The sequence below is a fragment of the Chroicocephalus ridibundus genome, chromosome 7 (assembly GCF_963924245.1).
Source record: "Chroicocephalus ridibundus chromosome 7, bChrRid1.1, whole genome shotgun sequence".
Classification (NCBI taxonomy): Eukaryota; Metazoa; Chordata; class Aves; order Charadriiformes; family Laridae; genus Chroicocephalus; species Chroicocephalus ridibundus.
Window position 1 is genome coordinate 48,590,515 of NC_086290.1, and position 19,000 is coordinate 48,609,514.

At 42.3% G+C, this 19,000-nt stretch overlaps 1 protein-coding gene across 5 annotated transcripts in view; it reads right to left on the bottom strand.

Annotated features, from left to right (window-relative positions):
• AUTS2 (activator of transcription and developmental regulator AUTS2) overlaps positions 1 to 19,000 on the bottom strand; it is a 798,001-nt gene that overhangs the window by 569,121 nt on the left and 209,880 nt on the right. For all 5 annotated transcript variants that reach the window (XM_063341185.1, XM_063341187.1, XM_063341183.1 and 2 more), the window contains exon 2: positions 13,799 to 14,008. In XM_063341185.1, coding sequence (XP_063197255.1) covers positions 13,799 to 14,008 — 210 coding nt within the window. The remainder of the gene's footprint in view (positions 1 to 13,798; positions 14,009 to 19,000) is intronic.

Below are 19,000 nucleotides of genomic sequence, written 5' to 3' on the forward strand. Positions count from 1 at the left end.
TGATGCCCTTGAACATGTTGGAATTACAGATACATGAGAGGTTTCTTAGGATGTCCGGTGAATACACCTCCCGCGCTGTTTATCACTGTTCCTCAGCCCTTACTAAGATGCAAGCTCAGACTCACTCAGAGGCACCGTATGTTTGTAACGCACTACAAAAAGACTGTCTCACCTTTAAAAGATTTGGTTTATACTGTTCTGATGACTTTACACAGAAAATGTGATTTTTTCCTTCCATCATAAGGCTTTAAAAGGCATAAAATCATTTAAAAACTATAAAAGCCTGTGAGGAGGGAGTGGGCAAGAAGAGAAAGGCCACAACAGTGGTGAAACAAAGCTCAGGATGACTTTGGACGTGTAACCACTTTGTGTCAATAGCATCATTTTACAAGTCAAATATTTTTCTTGAAGTGCTAATCCAATCTAAACAAGGGTTTGATTCTAAATTAAACAAACTCCACTTTTATTAGTATTAACTAAAATATGCAATGCTAATTTCAGCAGGCATGCGCTAACAAGAGCGGCTATGCAGGCTGCTGTTCTCCAAGGCAAAGGAAGGAAGGACATTAACTTAAATTTCCTTTTTCCGAGGAAAATGCACTGTATTACAAAACCCGCAGCGAGGCTTATTAAAAAAACAACACCCAACAACAAAACAAAACAAACCCCAAAACTTCCTACACATCAGTGCTTTTAAAGAGTCTTTAAAAAAAACTTTCATTGCATCTCCACTTCTGATTCAATTTGCTGTCAAAGGTCATGAGCTAAAATATACAGTTTACGCTAAAAGCAGGAAGCGGGGCAAGTAATTGAATAAGATCAGGAAATGGAAGAATACTGCCATTTTCCTAATGGATATAGTACAAGGTTTACTCTCTCCAAATTGAATTCTAGGAGCTACTGTAGTAAGGGGTTTATTTTTCTTCAGCTTGAATTTTTGCCTACGAGGTTTAAAGAAAAATCCTCATGCAATCAAAGGGACAGAATACCACAGCAGCTTTATTTTCTAACAGACAAAGATGATCATTTCTGCAGGAAAGAGAAAACCCCCATCAACAGCGTCTTAAGCAGAACTGGCGTAGCAGGTTGGCTGTTTAATATACATGGGCTGGAAATAATTCTACTAAATCAGACCTCTGAATTATTCATGAAAAACAGATTTTCATGATTTAAATTAGAAAGATTTAAAATTACAAGCCTTGCACTGCTATTGATAGGTAAGGTCTCTTTCCCCCAACGCGATGCTACAATCTCATACAGTTCTACTCCAGGAAACGCTTTATGATCACTCTAAAAGAGCATGCAAGATGCCATGCCACTTACTGCGTCTGGAAACAACACACCCACTGGTGCCTACTGCAGAACAGTAACAGCACACCAGTAATAATTATATCAGGATGTATTATTATTATGAAGAAAAAAGTTTGAGAGGGTTGTTTTCAGTATTTATCGCATACTGAAGCACAGGTTCATTTAAAACACTGGAAGCACAAGCCTTAATACTGAAAATAATACCTTTCCATCACTGAAAACACTGCAATTCTTATAGGAAACATCAGACTGCAAATTTTACTTCAGATCTTTCAGAAGCATTTTCTAATGATACACCTTCCGCCCTCCCCCTCAGTGTATTGTTACTAATTTATGAATACAGTGCCACTAATAAGCTAAAGCTTTCACATAGTTTCCTGACAGGTAATCTCCGGTCATTCAACACTGCTGGTTTTTGACACCCCCCCCAGCCAGCCGTAATGGCTACGGTGCTTCGTACTAGAAATTATTAATATTCATTTATCACACAGGTACCACACCTTTCATCTGAAGATCTCCAAACACTGCACAAATTCTCTGATTAAGCCTTTATGCCTTGATTAGGGATTGGTAGACGAGTTCTTTATGATTAAACACAATTTACATACAAGATGAACACGGGGAAGTGAGGCTGGGACGTGGCAGAGACCAGAGAGCGCCCAGCCACAGCCCGAGGGCAGCGGGGCCCATCCTCCGATCCCACCCTGTCACCGCGACCAGGTGCTCTCTTGCCAGGGTTTAGGTCTTGACACTGAGTGACCGAGTCAGATCCGAGAATGTGGCAGTTTTATTCCCAGAATGCTAGAGTTTTTCTCCAAATCGTAAGAGCATTTTTTTGTAAATCCCAAACTGAGCTGCAGCTGAAGTGTTAACGCACCAGCCCCTGAACTGGATGGAGCAAGGGCAGCTCAGGCTGGACCAGAGTCCAGAGCAGAGCAAAGGAGGACCTGGATAACCCGCCATCCAAAGGGGGAGTCGATACTAACAGCTTCTGTGGGCTAAGGCAAATCCTATTTCTTGAATCTTTTCCTTTGGCACAAGAGGTATTGAAACTCAACTCCTTTTACAATGATGAGATCAGTCCTCAGCGCATACTTCCCCTTTATCAGCAAGAGAAGGGAAGACAACAAATATCAAATCTTGCAAATGGAGAGCGGCGTGCCACCCAAATATAGCCTTTATTTGACAACACAACACTAACTCATCAGTATCTTGTCATTTCCTTCTTCAGAACCAAAGCACAGAGCACTTGTGTGTATAATTATTTATTTTCTTAAACATATGAGCTATTTTCCTTCACCTAGCAAACCCTATTGAACAAGTTCTATAATTAACATCAAAGCAATTTGAAAGCTGCTTGACTTGCTAAAAGCCGGTAAACAAGCAGGAAGCAATAAGGTGCTTTACGAGAGAAGAACATGTGTTAGGGGGAGGGGAGACTATAAAACATTAAACAGATTGATTAGTAATTTTAACAGAATTTCCATTTTTATTAACCCTCTGCCTGCTTTGGGCACTTGGGTTTTATTTTTATTTATAAAAGTACGAGATTTTTTTGTTCAACTAGATTAGAGTAAAACCTGTTTGGAAGGAAATGGCGAGCATAGTTGGCAAAAATAAAAGAGTACCGTGGAAAATTTTCATGCACCAAATATTTGTTGTGTTATATGGTTAGGATAAAATCTACCTGCTTTATGATTAAAATATTTTTATTAAAATATTTAGACAAAGCCAACCTGAAAGCTCTTAAAGTAATAAACATGTTTCCAGTTCTACACAGTCTCAGCATTACTATTTTTATTAATTTAAGGACTCCTTCAGCCTTGGGAGACTGGAGGAGGGTGAACAGGGTGAGCAGGGCTTAGGCCTGACGGCATTTTGTGAGCAAACTTGGGTTTTCCTCGCTCTTGTTTCTCTGCTTAGGCAGAAAAGAGCTGCGTGAGAGGGAACGCGATTCTTCTTTCTTAAGCATGTGGGTTCCTCCGTCTGTCTGTAACTCTACTAACTGGGAAGGCAAATGTGCAGACAGCGCAGTGACTGAGCTCTCTGCTGCCTGGGACTTAATGGCATATAGCTTTTTCTTTTTGTTTAATCTAAATCAACTTCTGCCTGCAAACCACTGTTTTTCCTGCTTTCTCCTCCCTCAGTTTCTTGCAGGATCTCACTAGGCTTTGTGTTGAAAGCTGAACTTCCCGCTAACGTCTCTTTTACTCCAGTTTACACCCATGCCGTCTTTTGGCAAACTTTACCTTAAATAGATCTTATGCCTCAGGGATGTTCGCACACAGGACGGATCTAGAGAGGCTATCATCCTATGTCTGTGTCTTCATTTTGTTGGGCTACAGAGAGAATATTCTTCTGGTGTCTTCCATACTAGGAGGAATTGTGATTAAACTGTAATAGCAATTCTTCCCTAATTGAAGAAAGGGGAGAAGTCAATCTTCTGGAAAACAGGTCACTACAACCATTCTCAGAGATGAGGGGTGTAAGAAAAGAGACCTCAGGAGAGCAGCTGTGGGTAAGAACCTGCTCATGCACCTTCCTGAGTACAGGGGGGGACTTTGGTATTAAGTTTAGGACTTCAAGAAAGTCCATTCACCTTAGAGTGACACATTTGAATACTCTTTCCAAAGGTTAATCCAGTACAAAAGGATAAATTTGAAACTGAGCCTACGCTATTAAAAAATGCAACATTAGAAGCATCGGGAGTATGTATTTTGTCGTAACCTGTACGGCATTGCCAATATTAGAAGCAAACTTCCAACAGCACTGGAAGTGCAAAACCGCATTAACTTTTGCAGTTGATCTTCTATTAATTTTTTTTTTTTTCTTTTAGCAACAGTAACTTTTGCTTAAGGGCAACTCCTTCATTTTCACTCATATAACCTCACTGTATTTTAACATTGAGCAGAGAAAATTGTTCCAGGGCAAGGTCAGGACAAAAGGACGCGTTTGTTTTATCTGTTTTAGGAGTCATGGCCTTACGTAGTAATGGCCATGCTGCATTCTTTAACTGGCAATGGAACCGATTCAAAATAGCCCTTTGAATTATTCAAGAGTACAGCAAGCTCCATATAAAAAATAAAGCCATGTCATACTTTTGCTAAGGACAAACGAGGCTTTACTAGCGAACGTAGTTCATATACTATGAAAAAGGGTTAAACTTAGGAAATGGGGAATTATATTCAAAAGTTTGTTCCATTTCAGTGGGTTTGGGCGCAAAAAATATTTAAAATGTCTTAATTTTATAGAAATGCAACATTGTGACTTGTGAAACCACGCAAGTAGAGAATGACCTCCTCAGGGCCAAGGAAGCTTATCAATAATTTTGCTGCACTTTATACGTGGGTTGTTTTTGCTGAAATCAAATTAATAGCAGGAAGTTCAGCAATTCACACACACGTTTCTTTCAGCAATGCCGTGCCACCATGGTGGGGGTGTGAAGCCTCCGGGGACGCAGGTGGCCCCCCGGGCTGTGCAGAGTTGCCCTTCCACGGCCACTGCCAGGCTAAATCCAGGGAAGACTCAAACCCTCCGCATCGGCACCACAGAGCACTGCAAACTGTGAAAGCAACCATGCGAGCTCAGTACCTGCGTTTCACGCTGCTTTAGCGTACCAGGCTGCCGTACCTCTGCCACCCATGCTGCCGTGTACTCTCCCCTTCTAATAAATCTCAGCCAAAAATGCACCTGCTCGGAGCGAGGGGAATCCCACCTCCCTCCTCTCCTGAGGGGCTGCAAGCAGTCAGCTACAGAAGCAGGAGTACTGCCCTTAGTTTATATAGAGAAAGGAAAAGATCCCACTTTACTGAATTCAAGGAATTGCCTCTTTTTCCCTCCTGTCGTCTTGCCCTTGGAAAGGCCAAACTAGGGAGCCTTTCACACTCCTTGGGGTAAGGGAATGGTTCCTCTAAGTGTAGTTCAGTGACACTTTAAAAGTGTCCCCACGCACTTTTCAAGCACACAGCTTAGGTCCGTGCCCCTGAATCCCTGGAGTTACGGCACTCAGGAGCTGGACCTCAGGTTACAAAAGCCTAACTAAGAGTCTAAGCGTCACACAGGAGGCCCCTAAGGCGGCTCTCCTGCGCCCGGGGCTCTTCCCACCCTGCAGCGCTGGCAGCGGGGTGTCACAGCCTCCCCATGCCAGCCCCCCCGGGTGGCACAGCGGGAACCCCACCAGCACACGGGCCTCTGCTCCTTGCACGCCTGCCGACCCCCCCTGCGCCAGAAAGATGCTGCACACCCACAAGCGTGCTGTCAGATGCTACAGCCACATTTAAATACATCACTCTTTCGCCTCCTCCCTTTCTGAACACAGAGTGTTTGGGGGAAAAAAGGAGAATTAAGTAACATAGCTTCAACACTTCAATTTTTTCACAGCAAATGCAAGGATGAACCTCTATGCTTCCAGTTAATGGACAGGCAAGCCTATAGGTCAGAAGTCTTGGCTTAGATTTAAGCTATTTGTAGAATACAAATAATTATTTGAAAAAGCGCTGGAAGATTTCTTTTTTTTTTAAGTCCAATATGGTCACTTTATTATACTGTCTTATATCACTTAAGATAGAGCTTACTTTATCTTCAACTAGCCTCCGCTGAAATTAATTTTTTGCTTAATTCCTTATTGATAACATGCTTAGGAACTTTTAAGACAGCAATTGATTGCATCGCACATTTAAAATATCGTTCACTTCCCAATACAGCATCCTTAATAATCATTTAAGTTTTCAATTAAAGTAGGGTGCCAACATTAAAAGAAAAAAGATAATCCTGGGAGACAATAACTGCTCCATGCACAGTAAATTTTTTTTTACTATTTTCTCAAGATATCTACTCGATTAACATAATTAGGTTAACCCAAAAGCCACTGTTTCTAATCTTTTCTCAGCTGGGAATTTGCTGGGAGTTTGTGTTACACTGGATGGAGCGGGTGAGCGGTGCACACCGCGGCACTTTCTCCTCAGCAGCCTTACCTGGTCTGGTGACAGGGTGGTGACATCTCTCTGGCAACTCCATTTCACAGCTGCATAGACTGGAGCCAGAAGATGAAGCGAGATGTAGCAGGGCAGATCGCAAAGCAGTGGCAAAATTTGCATTAGAAATAAAAACATGCCAACATTGCTCATTTTCTTACAAGCCTGATCACCCGCAACACCACAGCAATGGGAGGTGAATGCAGAGGAGGCAGAGGAAGGGTTCCTGTTCCTCTGAACACACATCCCAGGTGCAATGAGCTCACACCATCGGCTTCAGAGGAACTGGGAGATATTAATATCCCACCATTTATTCCTGTTTCTAGGTATGACCTAAGTTCTTCCACGTTCTGCCTTGGCCGTACGAGCTCTACCAGCTAGAAGTAACACCATCACGATAATTACACTGGTCACCATATCAGGTATGAACGCCCACGTTTGAGCCCTGGTTAAGGCACCGGTTACACTGCGAAGCTGCCAGTATTTTAGCCAGAGTGGGCAAACGCCAGACGGTAACCACATTTTAAGCTTATATTCTTTGGAGTCTATGAAGGGGGAATCTCTGCGCCTACACTGGAGCCTGAAGACACAAGCTGCTAATGCCCGTTAGCTCTCACAGAGGGCTCTGAGCTGCGTGTTTAACGCAGGAGCATATGCAGAGTATTAAAATAGTAGTATATTATTAAACAGTTATCAAGGTACTGAGTCTAGCATACAGGCATTTTCTACTTCAGCTTCAGCAAACACTACCTGGTTAGAGTTTCCCTTACCTATGAGCACAAACACTCATTCTCAGGAGAGGGGCATGGCAAAAACAAGGCCCTTTTCTTCCATTTTCATCAGCCCTGCGAGCGAATCTCCATGGCGAAGCCATTTTGAGTCTTTGGGATTTCCCAACATGTATTTTTAACCTATCTAGCAGGGATAACATCCTTAGTAATCAATTTGACTCATGATTACTATTTCAAGCACAGGCTCATCATACCCAGACAAAAAAAAAGCGCACTTTACATGGCAATATATACAGAACAATAACATTGCCAGATGGTATAGTACTGAACAGAATTAATTTCACACATGATGTTTTCAAGGTGTTAAAATATGTCACAGCTTCTGCTAATAAAACATCTTCCTCTTCCCTCCTCCTTTTAAGAAAACACTACATTCCCATCAGCCCGTATTTTACATTATATGTGTTTTCAATTCTGATAAGGGCAGCTGATTGCTTGCAAACCTAATTACAGTCAAATGAAAGTCTTTCAGAGCCATCATTAGCAATTAGGACCCGCTGAATTTGCAGCGTATCATTTAGAGAGGTATAATTCAATAGCTTATTGAAAAATTGCAGGTGAAACTGGTGATTATAAGGGGGGGAACTGCCTGTGACACGTCACTGCAGGCAAATCTTCGGGAAAGTGGCAGCTTCTACGAGCGGCTGATCAATGAATGCAGGTGTTTGCTTCGGCGCGCACAGCTCCTTGCCTGGCTGGGACGCGTTAGCTGCAGCCTCTCGTCGCCCTCGGGTTTGTGAATGGCTCTGCATTTCACATTCTGTGCTGGGTTTTGTGTTGTGTTTGCAAGGAATCCAAAGGGCCTATTCAGGAACTTCATTAAACCTGGGGGGGATGTGCAGTGCAGAACAACAGGCACACGAAGCAACACATCATTTTTCAGTCCTTTCTACAGAGAACAACAATCTTTTCTGTGCCCATTGAGCTCAATTATATATTATCAGGGCCCAGAAGTTGTTTGGATGCTTTCGAGCAGCTGGGTGCCTTCACAGATGACGCACTGGATATGGTGACTGCGGGTTAAGTGCAGCTGGAGATTTCTGTGGCCTCTGATCAGAAGCAAACAGCAGTTGAGAATCACAAAACGCTTGTAATTCAAGCACTGTTTGTCACCGACGGCGGTTTCTGAGAGGGAAACGAGAGGGGGCAACTGAATAGCAGCCCAGCTTTTAGACACGCGTTCTCTCACACGTACAGAAATCCCCACGCTGTGCATGTGTGCAAAATAAAGCATGGTTCCCTTTCATGGATGAAATTACCGACCGGCCAGCACGAAGCACTCAACATTTCAACAGCACAACAGTAGACTAGATAAGACTGAGCTGGACATTAGCAGACACAGATGATTTTAATTCACACAACAAGCCCCCTCTTCGGGCATATCCCTTCATACACACACCCTCGTGTAATATTTACCCTCTGAAAACCCACGATGCTCAGCCTGGACCTTCACCTCTTCCATCTTACAAAGGCTTCTCAAAAGCCCGGATCTACCCACCTCCCTTTACCACACAAGTATCTTCTTCCGCTATATTATTCCATCCACTCATGCTGCGATGTAACCTCCAAGCAGTTACCTGTATATGGCCCTTTCTATATTTCAGTGCCGTAATTCGATTTTTTCCATCATTTCACAGTTTAATTTTCAAATTAGATGTTGTTAATAAGGTGAACTGACAAAGAAATCCAAACAAACAATGCCCTTGGATGACAGGATACCAAGACGGAGTAGACACAGCATTAAACCAGTGTCCCCTGCAAACAAGGTTTCATTAAACCAGTGCCCCCTGCAAAGTCCTGTGGCTTTCAACATTTGCTTGGGGGCACTGGTTGACTTCAACCTCTGGGCAACACATACACATAATCAAACCACGCTGTGTAGGTGGCAACAAACGGCAAACCTAGAAATTTCAAAGTGGTTGTGCTAGCATTTTGAAATAAAAAAAAAACCTAAATAAAATAAAACCTCTCTCTTCACAAACAGCATGGAGAGAAACATTATCTCGATTCCACGACCGCATGGCAGTACCACTGCTGACCCGAGGCCTGGCGGGTACCACTCCTAAGGCACACAGGTTTGTGCCACGCTCCACCAGTCGGTAGCAATGTTTCCTTTAACTTCAGTCGCAGAGAGCCAGACCCCCAGCAGTGCAAATCCAGCCCCAACGCAGCCGGCGCAGCTGCAAACCCCTCCACTGCCCCGCCTGGGCTATTTTCACTGCCCAGGTTCCTTCCTGATCTTCAGCAGTTTTACAGGCACTGAAATCCGCTGGCTGCCAGTAAAGTAATCCCAAATCCCAGCAGCTACGTAAAAGGAGATTCAAGCCTTTATCACTCGTTATGGGTGCGTGCAGGCTGTATGCAGTATTTCCAAGGGGTCTGACCTCACGCTGCACAAATACAGATGCTTTTTTTTTTTCCCTTTGGTGCTGCACAGATCTACAAGTTGGGAGTCAAAGAAATTAAGCAGTTCTCTGTGGTTGCGTATAATGCTTGTAGCTGCTATTGCACTCCCAAAGCCCACCCACAATTTCATTTTCAATTAACAGCTCTTAGAAAAGCAGTAATGAAAGCAGTTGCTAAAGAGCACTCAGATGTCATTGAGAGACTGCAAACCCAAACTGTAAATAGCACATTGTAAATCGCTTGTCACCACAGTCAGCTCTCACTGGAATCACACTGCCGGTGACAATCAAACCCATCTGCTCAGCTCCCCGACCAATGTCACCACAAACCATGCAGCGAACACCCACCTCCCGCTCCACTCTCGTTACCTGTCATGTATAGGCTTGTCTAAGAGCATGCAAAAGCCATTCCTGACTGTAAGCGTGATTAAATGCAGCTCACACAACAGTTATTTCACCCTCCGCACCAGAAGTTTGCTGCCCTGAAGCACCTCTGCACCAGAGGACAAACGTGCTGTAACTAAATCTGCAACACAATTAACGACGTGATGTTCGCAAGCGACAATGACAGGGGATGACAGCGGCCATCCAGATCAGCCATCAAAAGCCTTAGCAGTCTCAAATTTAAGGTGTGTAGTTTCAGGGCGAGACTGCCAAGGGGATCGTGGACTTAATTCCGAGTAGGAAAAGCTTCAATACTTCCCTCCCTCCCCTTTAATTGATTCATGTAATGGACTATGAGGTTAAAGCTAATAGTTTATAATGCTTGTAGCTGATGACTGCCAGAGTCCGCGGTGTATCTTTTTTTGCTGTTCATCCCATTTTTATCTCATGAAAATTTACCTTCTAATTCATCTCTCCGTCACGAGTTTTCTTCCCTTTATTCATTATCTGCCCCATCTTTATTCCCAGTTTGTCTCCTTCCTGGCACTCACGCGATATCTGGGATTGGGATTTGATATTCTGCAAGCGTCTTTGGAACCAGCAGGTTAAGGTAGAGCCCAGCCGCAGCTGGCTCTCGTACGTACGTAAGCCAGCTAACATACCACTTGCCCAGCACACAGATTGCTGTTTTAGAAGCATATGCCAGAGACAATTCTTTTCTGCAAGAAGGCGTATGAATCCCCCAACAGATAAAGAAAACAATGAAGGAAATGGTAGAGGTAGCAAAAGTCAATGTCTTCTGCTCATTCCAAAACACACACCCACCGAAAAAAGAGGAATGATCCTTCCCTCTCACTATCAAAACACTGTCAACGCTCCTTCTGCAATGAAAACTCATTGTTCCCTAGTATGCCCCACTCTGCTCAAGCCTTGAGGAATAAAAACTCATTGAAAAATATTTTTAAAATTTTGCCACCCTTTTACTAGTTTAAAGCGTTCACAATCCAAATGATTTTTATGGAAAACACATAAAAACACGCCATCACCAATTAACGTAAAGGAAATTAAATTTAAAACACTGGAGAAATATCCTGATGAGTCTTATGTTTGCTTAATGCCAACTAAAATTTCCTTGAGGCATTTAATAAGTACATTTATAAAAGCTCACAAAGCAGAGTTCAAAAGTCTTCTCACTAGTAAAATATGAGCCTTAATTAACCTACAGTTTCACATTTTCTGGATTTCAATAAACCTGTAGGCATTTAAGCATAGCTGGATAAATACCTGCATGAATACTGCAAGGATTTCCTCTGAAAACTAATTAGCAGTCCTTCCAATAGCTGACTTCAACTAAATCTGTTTGACAAGGGAGCTTCATACCGTAAATCCTGCATGTGAGAGTTACTTCCAGCAGACACAGGTTTCACAGAAAGGCACATCAGACAGGCCTGTTAACTACTGGTGAAACAACGAACAAGATCTCCGGGTATAAAACATTTCCCAAGAGGGGCAGACTGCAGCCAAGGTCTTGGGCCAGCACGGGAACGCAAGTGACAGCATCGAGATTGCATCCTGCCATCCCGTTATAATATTCCCATGTGACAATTCAGGATTCCTCCAGGGACAAGATAGACTCTTTACGTATAAAATATATAGCCCTAATATGGCAAGTACACCACATATATATCCAGAAGCATACTGAACTTTAATTGGTTTTGGACCCTCCTGCTTCATCAAGCACAAAACACAGCAGCCCCAGTTCTTGGCTTGTTGTCATCTGAGAAGGTTGACAAGCAACTTTACTTCCCATCGAGAGCCCAGGAATTCAGTGCGATGGAGCTGGGTGAGGAAACAAACCCAAAGGGTGCAGCCAAGAGTCACTCTAAGAGGAATAGTGTTACATGATCGGCGAAAACCAGCCTCAGAACTTATCATTTTCCTCCTTTTTTGGAGGTCTTCACCATTTGTCTTGAAAGAAAACAGAAAATGCTTACCAGAAACACTATATATAAAGGTTGTGGGCATGTCTTTTCAAATAAGCTTTATAGTCTTTTCCATGACATCTTTTTTCCACGTCTAAGTGCCAAAGCCACTTGGATATGTCAGCACCTAAACTGTTCATGAGACTAAAATGTTCTTATCTAAGGAGCTATACCCCTACCAAATGTATTAAATTTATATTGAGCAAGATATTTTATTTCCTCTCAGCCTTATCCCTCAGGAATTAAGCAGAGTACTCAGATTTATCAGCTAAAAGGAAAACCATTTTCCATGACATTTGTCAACCCAATACCTTCCAAGGCAGTGTATATTTATTCCTAAAAACATAACCTCACAAATAACCTCCATCAGCAGCGAGGCCGATTCCTTCACAGCTTAAGCAGTGGGCAGAAAGTTTTCACCTGACGGTAGGCTATGCCAGGGGAATCAAATAGTGCAGAAAGTCAGCTTTTACGAAGGCCGGTTTGTGCTGCACAGAGCAGATACATTTACCATTTGACATACTAAAAGGGAACAGAGCGAAGACCACGGAGGTGAACACAGAAAACAGCCAAGGAAACACAGCAGCCCTCAACATCTACTTATAAGCATTGCATCAACTATCCTGAAGAGTTTCCCCACTTCCCTTCAAAATACAAGGTGAAATTAAATTAGAAGAAACACCTTTAATCGGTGAAGTAGCGCGGAACAGGCATTTTACAATTTGCTTGCTTTGCTGAAGCACTGTATAATCTCTTATTTTATTTCTATATACAGTGTAGGCTTAAAAATAATCACGAAAACATACCAGCTTCTGCAACTGTGAATATCCAAAATGAATACAAGTCAATGTACTTGTCATCCTCAATGTTCCTTCCATTTCCCTGAGCTCACAAAACAAGAAGCAGTGAATTCTAGCTATTTTCTATAAGTTTCTCGGCAAAGCAATGTTTGGTTTACACCAAACAAAGATGAAGACTCATTCAATGAATATCAATCATCCCCATTAGACATATATGTTTTGGTTAAAGAGTCATTAATACCACTCAAATTTAGGTCAAAACTAACCTTTTACTGTTACATTAGATTTCAGTTTTGCAGACAATGAGCCAAATGACCATACGGGTGCACGCTGTTACTTAAAATGCCCAGATTTAATTTAGTCTTTTATATATATCAAACACACAAGGGATATTCAAAAAAAGCAAAACATGGCTCTTTTTTCTGCATCCTGCTCACCAGAGAAATCACAATTGCCACGCTTTCTTCTTTTTTAAAAATAAGAAACACAACACTGCACAGTCCTGAATCAGAGTCCAAGATTTCCATCCTCAAGCCCTGGCTGCTCTCTGCTCACTTTGGTCACACGTGCGCCACAGCTACCGCAGTAAGGGAACACCGGTGTCGGGAAGGCAGGAGGTTTTTGCATAGGGGGAGGTGATTAGTTACCCAAAAGAGCACACCCCAGTACCACTGACATCCTACAAATGAGCTCCTTGCACGTAATCAGTCTCAGAGCTTTGTCTTGATTAACAGCTGCCCCTCTTGCAATTACCTCACCTTGCCCTTGATGTTCAAGGGGGTATTATGCTTCTGTGTACAAAGTCTGAAGACAAGAAGGCATATTTATAGCACAAAGTTAGCCTAACGATGTAATAGAGAGACCGCATTTGTTTGCCCTGACAGTCTCACAGCCAGCCTCTGGAATGCTCTTCCAACCTCTGCACATTTATTAACCAACTTGGCTCTAGCATCAATACGCCGCTTGCTTTCCCGCTCAATTCATCTAATCTAGTACCAGGACATGGTAGCACGCGGCACCCAAGAGCCCAAGAATAAAACGACTACAAAGAGGTTAAAACAACTGATCCCACCAAATGAGAAATTGGCTTCTACATACCATGTGCCAACAGGCAAAGCCCTCCCTCCCCGCAACAGATAACTCGTCTCCCACCTGTCTGAGGCCCTTCGGTATTTTCTTCCTTTTCCCAAGGTGCTGACAAAGATTACGATCATTTTCTCTGTCGGAGCTGTACTGGTGGTGGTGAAGTCTGTTCTTTTTCGGAAGATAGGACAGCCCATTGGTAAGTGCTTCCCGTTTCTTCTTGGCTAGAGGATTCTGTCGCTTCTCCACACGTTCCTGAGGTTTCAGAGCTACGTCCTTCTGCAGAGGGAGGGAGTGGGGGAAGGAAGAGAAGAAAAAAACAACGGTTAAGATACAGCTCTGATTTGGTTGACCTCCTTAAACAGCAATTCTAGGTGAACAGCAAAGCATTCTTGAGGCTATGCCACAGTCGCCAGGAAAGGAGAAAGCAGTCTTCAGGGGTGTCCACTTCATCAAAAGGTAGGCAAATGCAAAATAAAATCTGTTAAGTTGAAGTGAATGTACAGAAGCTGACACATACTCCTTTAGATTTCATACCATCAACGTCATAATTCTTAAACCCACCTCATATATCAAGTAAGCATCCATTTAGAAGACAGATATGTTTATAAAGTTTAAATTAACAACTGTCTTTGATTTAAACAAGGCTTGGCTTTTCGCATTTATGTTATTTTTTCTATGCGACAGGACAAGGCAAGAGCTGACCTAAATCCAATTAAAGTCAATGAATCTCAATTGACTTCGGTGGACGTTTCCTTCAGGCCTGATCTAAGCAGAAGATTTCCAAATCTCAAGGGGGTGGGGAAAGAGCAAAAAAAAAAAAACCCCAAACCCCCAGTTCGTATTTGAAAACTTTGTTACTGACCCTTCTTTAAACCCCAGAATCAATGTCTGTCCATAAAAAACACTGAAGTCTTGTAACATAAACAGGAGTTTTGTCGCTTAGCCTACAGCTACTGTATTTTCTGACTAATAACCTGCAACACACAGAATACGTACTTTTGTTTCAAATAAATGTTACTTGAAAAATATTTTCTCCAATAACACAAAATTAAAGGCAGAGGAAGAGGAGGTTAGAGGGTCACTGGGAGAGAAGAATTAGAAGCTATTGGAAAGGTGTAAATTACAATGCATATTGTGCATCTAATAAATACAATTTGCTAAGTCAGATCTACTCCAGTAAGTCCATACGTAGGAGTACAGTATTTCCATATAAGTGGCATATTACTTAAATAGTGTAATACTTTAAGCATACTCCACTAGCATGCCTGGCTGTTTTGACCAAAAGCTCTCCGTACCCTACCATCAAGTACTGCGTGATCTTGTAAGCCTTCGTGCTTCTGTTTATTGCCACTTAATATTATAACTGGCAGCAGGAAAGAAATGGGGCTCTTGGTCCCTGTGTCACAAAAAGATTCAGGTTCAGGAGAATATAATTCAAATTATGCCACCTTTTAATGCAAAAAAGCCATGCCTAAAGGCAAAAATCAGTTTGGCTTTAATTAAAGAATGCTCCCTAAATGCCTATCTAAAACACAAGAGCTTCACAAAATTCATAACTAAAACCAATGAGAACATTAATTAAACTGAAGTCAATCAACGTTCAAATTTGATATTTGGTAAAAAGAATAATTTTACAAGCGTTAAAGAAGGGAGTATGGAACAAAAGCTGCAAGACACTTTTTCTACCTTTTCTTCACCTAAGACACCACGGGAAATATCCTGAGCTTTTCTTCCCATAGTGTTAACTCATACCAGAAAAGTTAGGAGCTTTATCCAAGCTCATGAAAAAAACCCCTAGCACCCTTAGTTATAAAGCAGGATCAGTATTTTAAGAAGGTCATGCCTCTCTGGTTCTTCCAGCTATTAAAAATGAGTCAGTCGTAGCACCCATCATCCTACCATGCTTTGAGATCTCCTTGTGAAAAGTGCGTACACAAGTGGAGAGATCCTACGGAGCAAGCCCAAGGGAAAATAAAGCAAGAAGAATGACTCTTCTGAGCGCACCTTGCACCTCCTTTCCCAGGAAGGTTTTAGATTTAGATATATGTCACAAATGCACGATGGCAATTCTCAGGTGCCATATATTAAGGTTACTATTTCACCAATTCTCATCATCAATAACTTCATAAAATAGCAACTACAAACACACGTTGACCTCCTGGAGAGCAAACGCAGAGCACCTTGCACAGCGATTCCCGCTTTCAGCCCTCTTTGGCTACACTTCCTGAATTAAACTGGATAACCAAGGAATCCTGCCATTCCCACAGAGCAACTTCAGCACAGCAGAAAAGCACCAGAATTACAACTTGTTCAATGCACTCTATTGAAACAATGAGATATTTTATCATAGAACAGATTTATGCCTTAAGATAAGTATCATCACGCTGCTAATGATAAACATAAATCTTTATTTTTTCAGATGCATATCAAAAACGTCAGCGCTTTATGAATAGCACATTATACCAGCACAGGACTTCCGTTAAAACACAGAGCTCGTATTTGTAGACAGAAATGCTATTAAGATTCAGTCTAAATGTGAAAGGTTGAAGGAGTGAAGAAAGGGAAACTTTCTGGAAAAAGAAATATTCTCCTAATGACTAAATAGCTTTTGTGAGATTTCTATTTTTCTTTTTTTTTTTTTTTTTTTCCTCAGCTAGGGATCTAAATGAAACAGTGGCAGGCTTCCAGACACTTATAAAATGTCTAATGGGGCTAGCACTGCCATCAAGACATTACGAGCTCCCATTAACTTTTAAGGAGGGTGTAAGATGGGTCGAATTTTGCAGATCGCTATGGGCATATCTGGGAAACCTCCTCGGTAAGAAGCCCATGTTCTAGCCAGTTGCATAAAGTTTCGTGAGTTGTCAAGATACCCCTAAAGCAAAGTTTAGCTCACGCCAGAATTGGAATGAAAGAATCTGTGTATACACCTATAGGAAAGATGAGCTGCAGCTTCACAAAGCCTCCTGCAAACTCTAGGATAATGTGTCTTCCAAGACAGAAGGAACGATTTGCAAAAAAATCTCCAACAGGTGCCTCTTCTGCTCACAACCAAAGAGAGGAAAGGGAGCTCCATATTCTGAAAATTGTGAAAGTGGGTGGGTGGGCTTACTGTGAAATTTAGACATAAAGACTGGTGTTTAGACAACCACGTTCCCCCAGAACAGCTGCCTGCTTTTCACCAGCTGACATCACTGCAGAGAAAATTACAGAGTGCTGTGGGTCAAACCCTGTATTATTGAATTGTACGGTAGAACCTCTCATTGCTCTCAACAGATACACGGTTTGGCCTTAAAATATATATGTATATAGAAATACATACTAAATTCTTCATCTGCAGACTGGACTGCAACAGGACATGTTAAAAGAATAAAAGCTTAGACACAAATGGACAGGATACATTAAAACTAGCTTGACTAGAGATCACCGGGGGGCCGATCCTCATGTTCGAGGGTGCAAACTGCCCGGGATTGCTGTGGACACACCGTCGGTGGAGCAGCGCACACGAGGCCGTGCAGGACGTGCACGGATCCTGCCCTCTCAGAAGCTGCTGTGTTCAGCGGAGGCGGCGCTTGGCTGGGAACTGTGGCCCTGCATAAATCACTGCCCCACTTTCTGCCCTTTCTCCCTCATCCAATTTTTATCTTTCTGTTGTTTAGATAGGACAATAGCTGTACCACGCCGTGTGCTAGTACATTAGCCAGCACAATCTTAATTACAGACTTCAGGCATCATCATGATTAGAGTAATAAGCTGTAATTACTCTAAGGTGACAGGACTGCACAGACCTTATCTACATAGATAAGGAGATGTAGTAATATTTCATGTCGAGACGTATTTTTCAGCAACTACCCGTGGAGTCAATTCAAACCAAGTAGCAGATCCTGTGAACAACACATTCAGACTCTAATGGAGGTTTTTCTCCTCTCCTGCCAGCATAAAAGCCCACACATTATTAAATAAATCCTACAAACATATTAGGCACGGTTTAAAACCATCTTATTCAGAGGTATCTTTCATCAGTAAAGTGCCTTAAGTGTATCAGGAAGGTGACTTAAATGTATAAATATGTAATTACATGCAATTCAATACAAAAGTGCATTAATATTTATGAGTGTACTGTATAATCTAAAAAAATTTCCATTTGTTTTATTTCTATTGGGCACATTAATCAACCTGATACCACTGTACGTGCCATAGCGGAGAAGAGCCGCCCATGCTGAACAGCCTCCCGCCGCGACGTCAGCGAGCAGGAGGGCTGCTGAAACCCGATGGGGTGGCACTGCAATCATCTCGGCGCCAATTAATATTAACAATTTCAATCCAAGCCCTGCTTTTGGCGAGGGGAGGAGAGGCAGCCCCCGTGGGTACATGGGATAATTTCTGGAGGTAGGAGGCCTGAAGGACACACTGCATTCTCATCAAGTGTTAAGCTTTCAGGGAGCTATGCCTGATTTATTTCTGGAGAGTCCATCTTCTTGCTATGTAAATGACAGCTCATAATTATAAATCAGAAGCTCGGGGGCAGCCGAGCACACCGCTTTGCGGGGTACACACTTCACTTCACCGCCATGAATCCCACCCAAGAGCCCGTCCGTGGCTGCCGCCCTTTCCTCCGGCCTCCTTCCCTCTGACCGTGACTTAAAATTACACGTAAACAACAGGAATTCTGTTCCGACCCTTATTAGAGGATTTTGCTATGGGAACACTTGATGAAAAGCAAGGCTGTAAATGCACTGTGTAGCAAACGCACTGCAGGCACTTATCAGGATGAAAATTTCAGGCGCTGCTCAGGGATTTCAAGCCTTGATCTTTGCAAATTGTCCCTGTGGATTATCATGGTGATTCCAGTGTTTCAAGAACTTACTTTCTCAGTTCGCACTGAACGTGACCCCAGCAAAGTGCAACTTTTGAAAACTTATTATTAAAACCAGAAATAGATTACACTGCAGGGCTAGTAAAACCAAATAATCACTGCATCAATGTACAACCATATTCCAGTTATTTGCTCCTCAGATTCCTGCTAAAGTCCACAACAGCTTTATATCACAGTCCGACAATTTATCCTTCACTCCAACAATAAAATTAAGTATAAACAAATACAACACTTTTAAAAACCCCAAATTATTAAACAGTCATGAAATGTCAATATAATGCCGCACTTAAAACGCAAATAGTTAGAAAAGCAAGCTTGAATCTATTTTGTCCACTCTTCAGACATCCAAGCATCCTTGCTAACAGAATTGTAAGAAAGGTACTTCTGGAGCC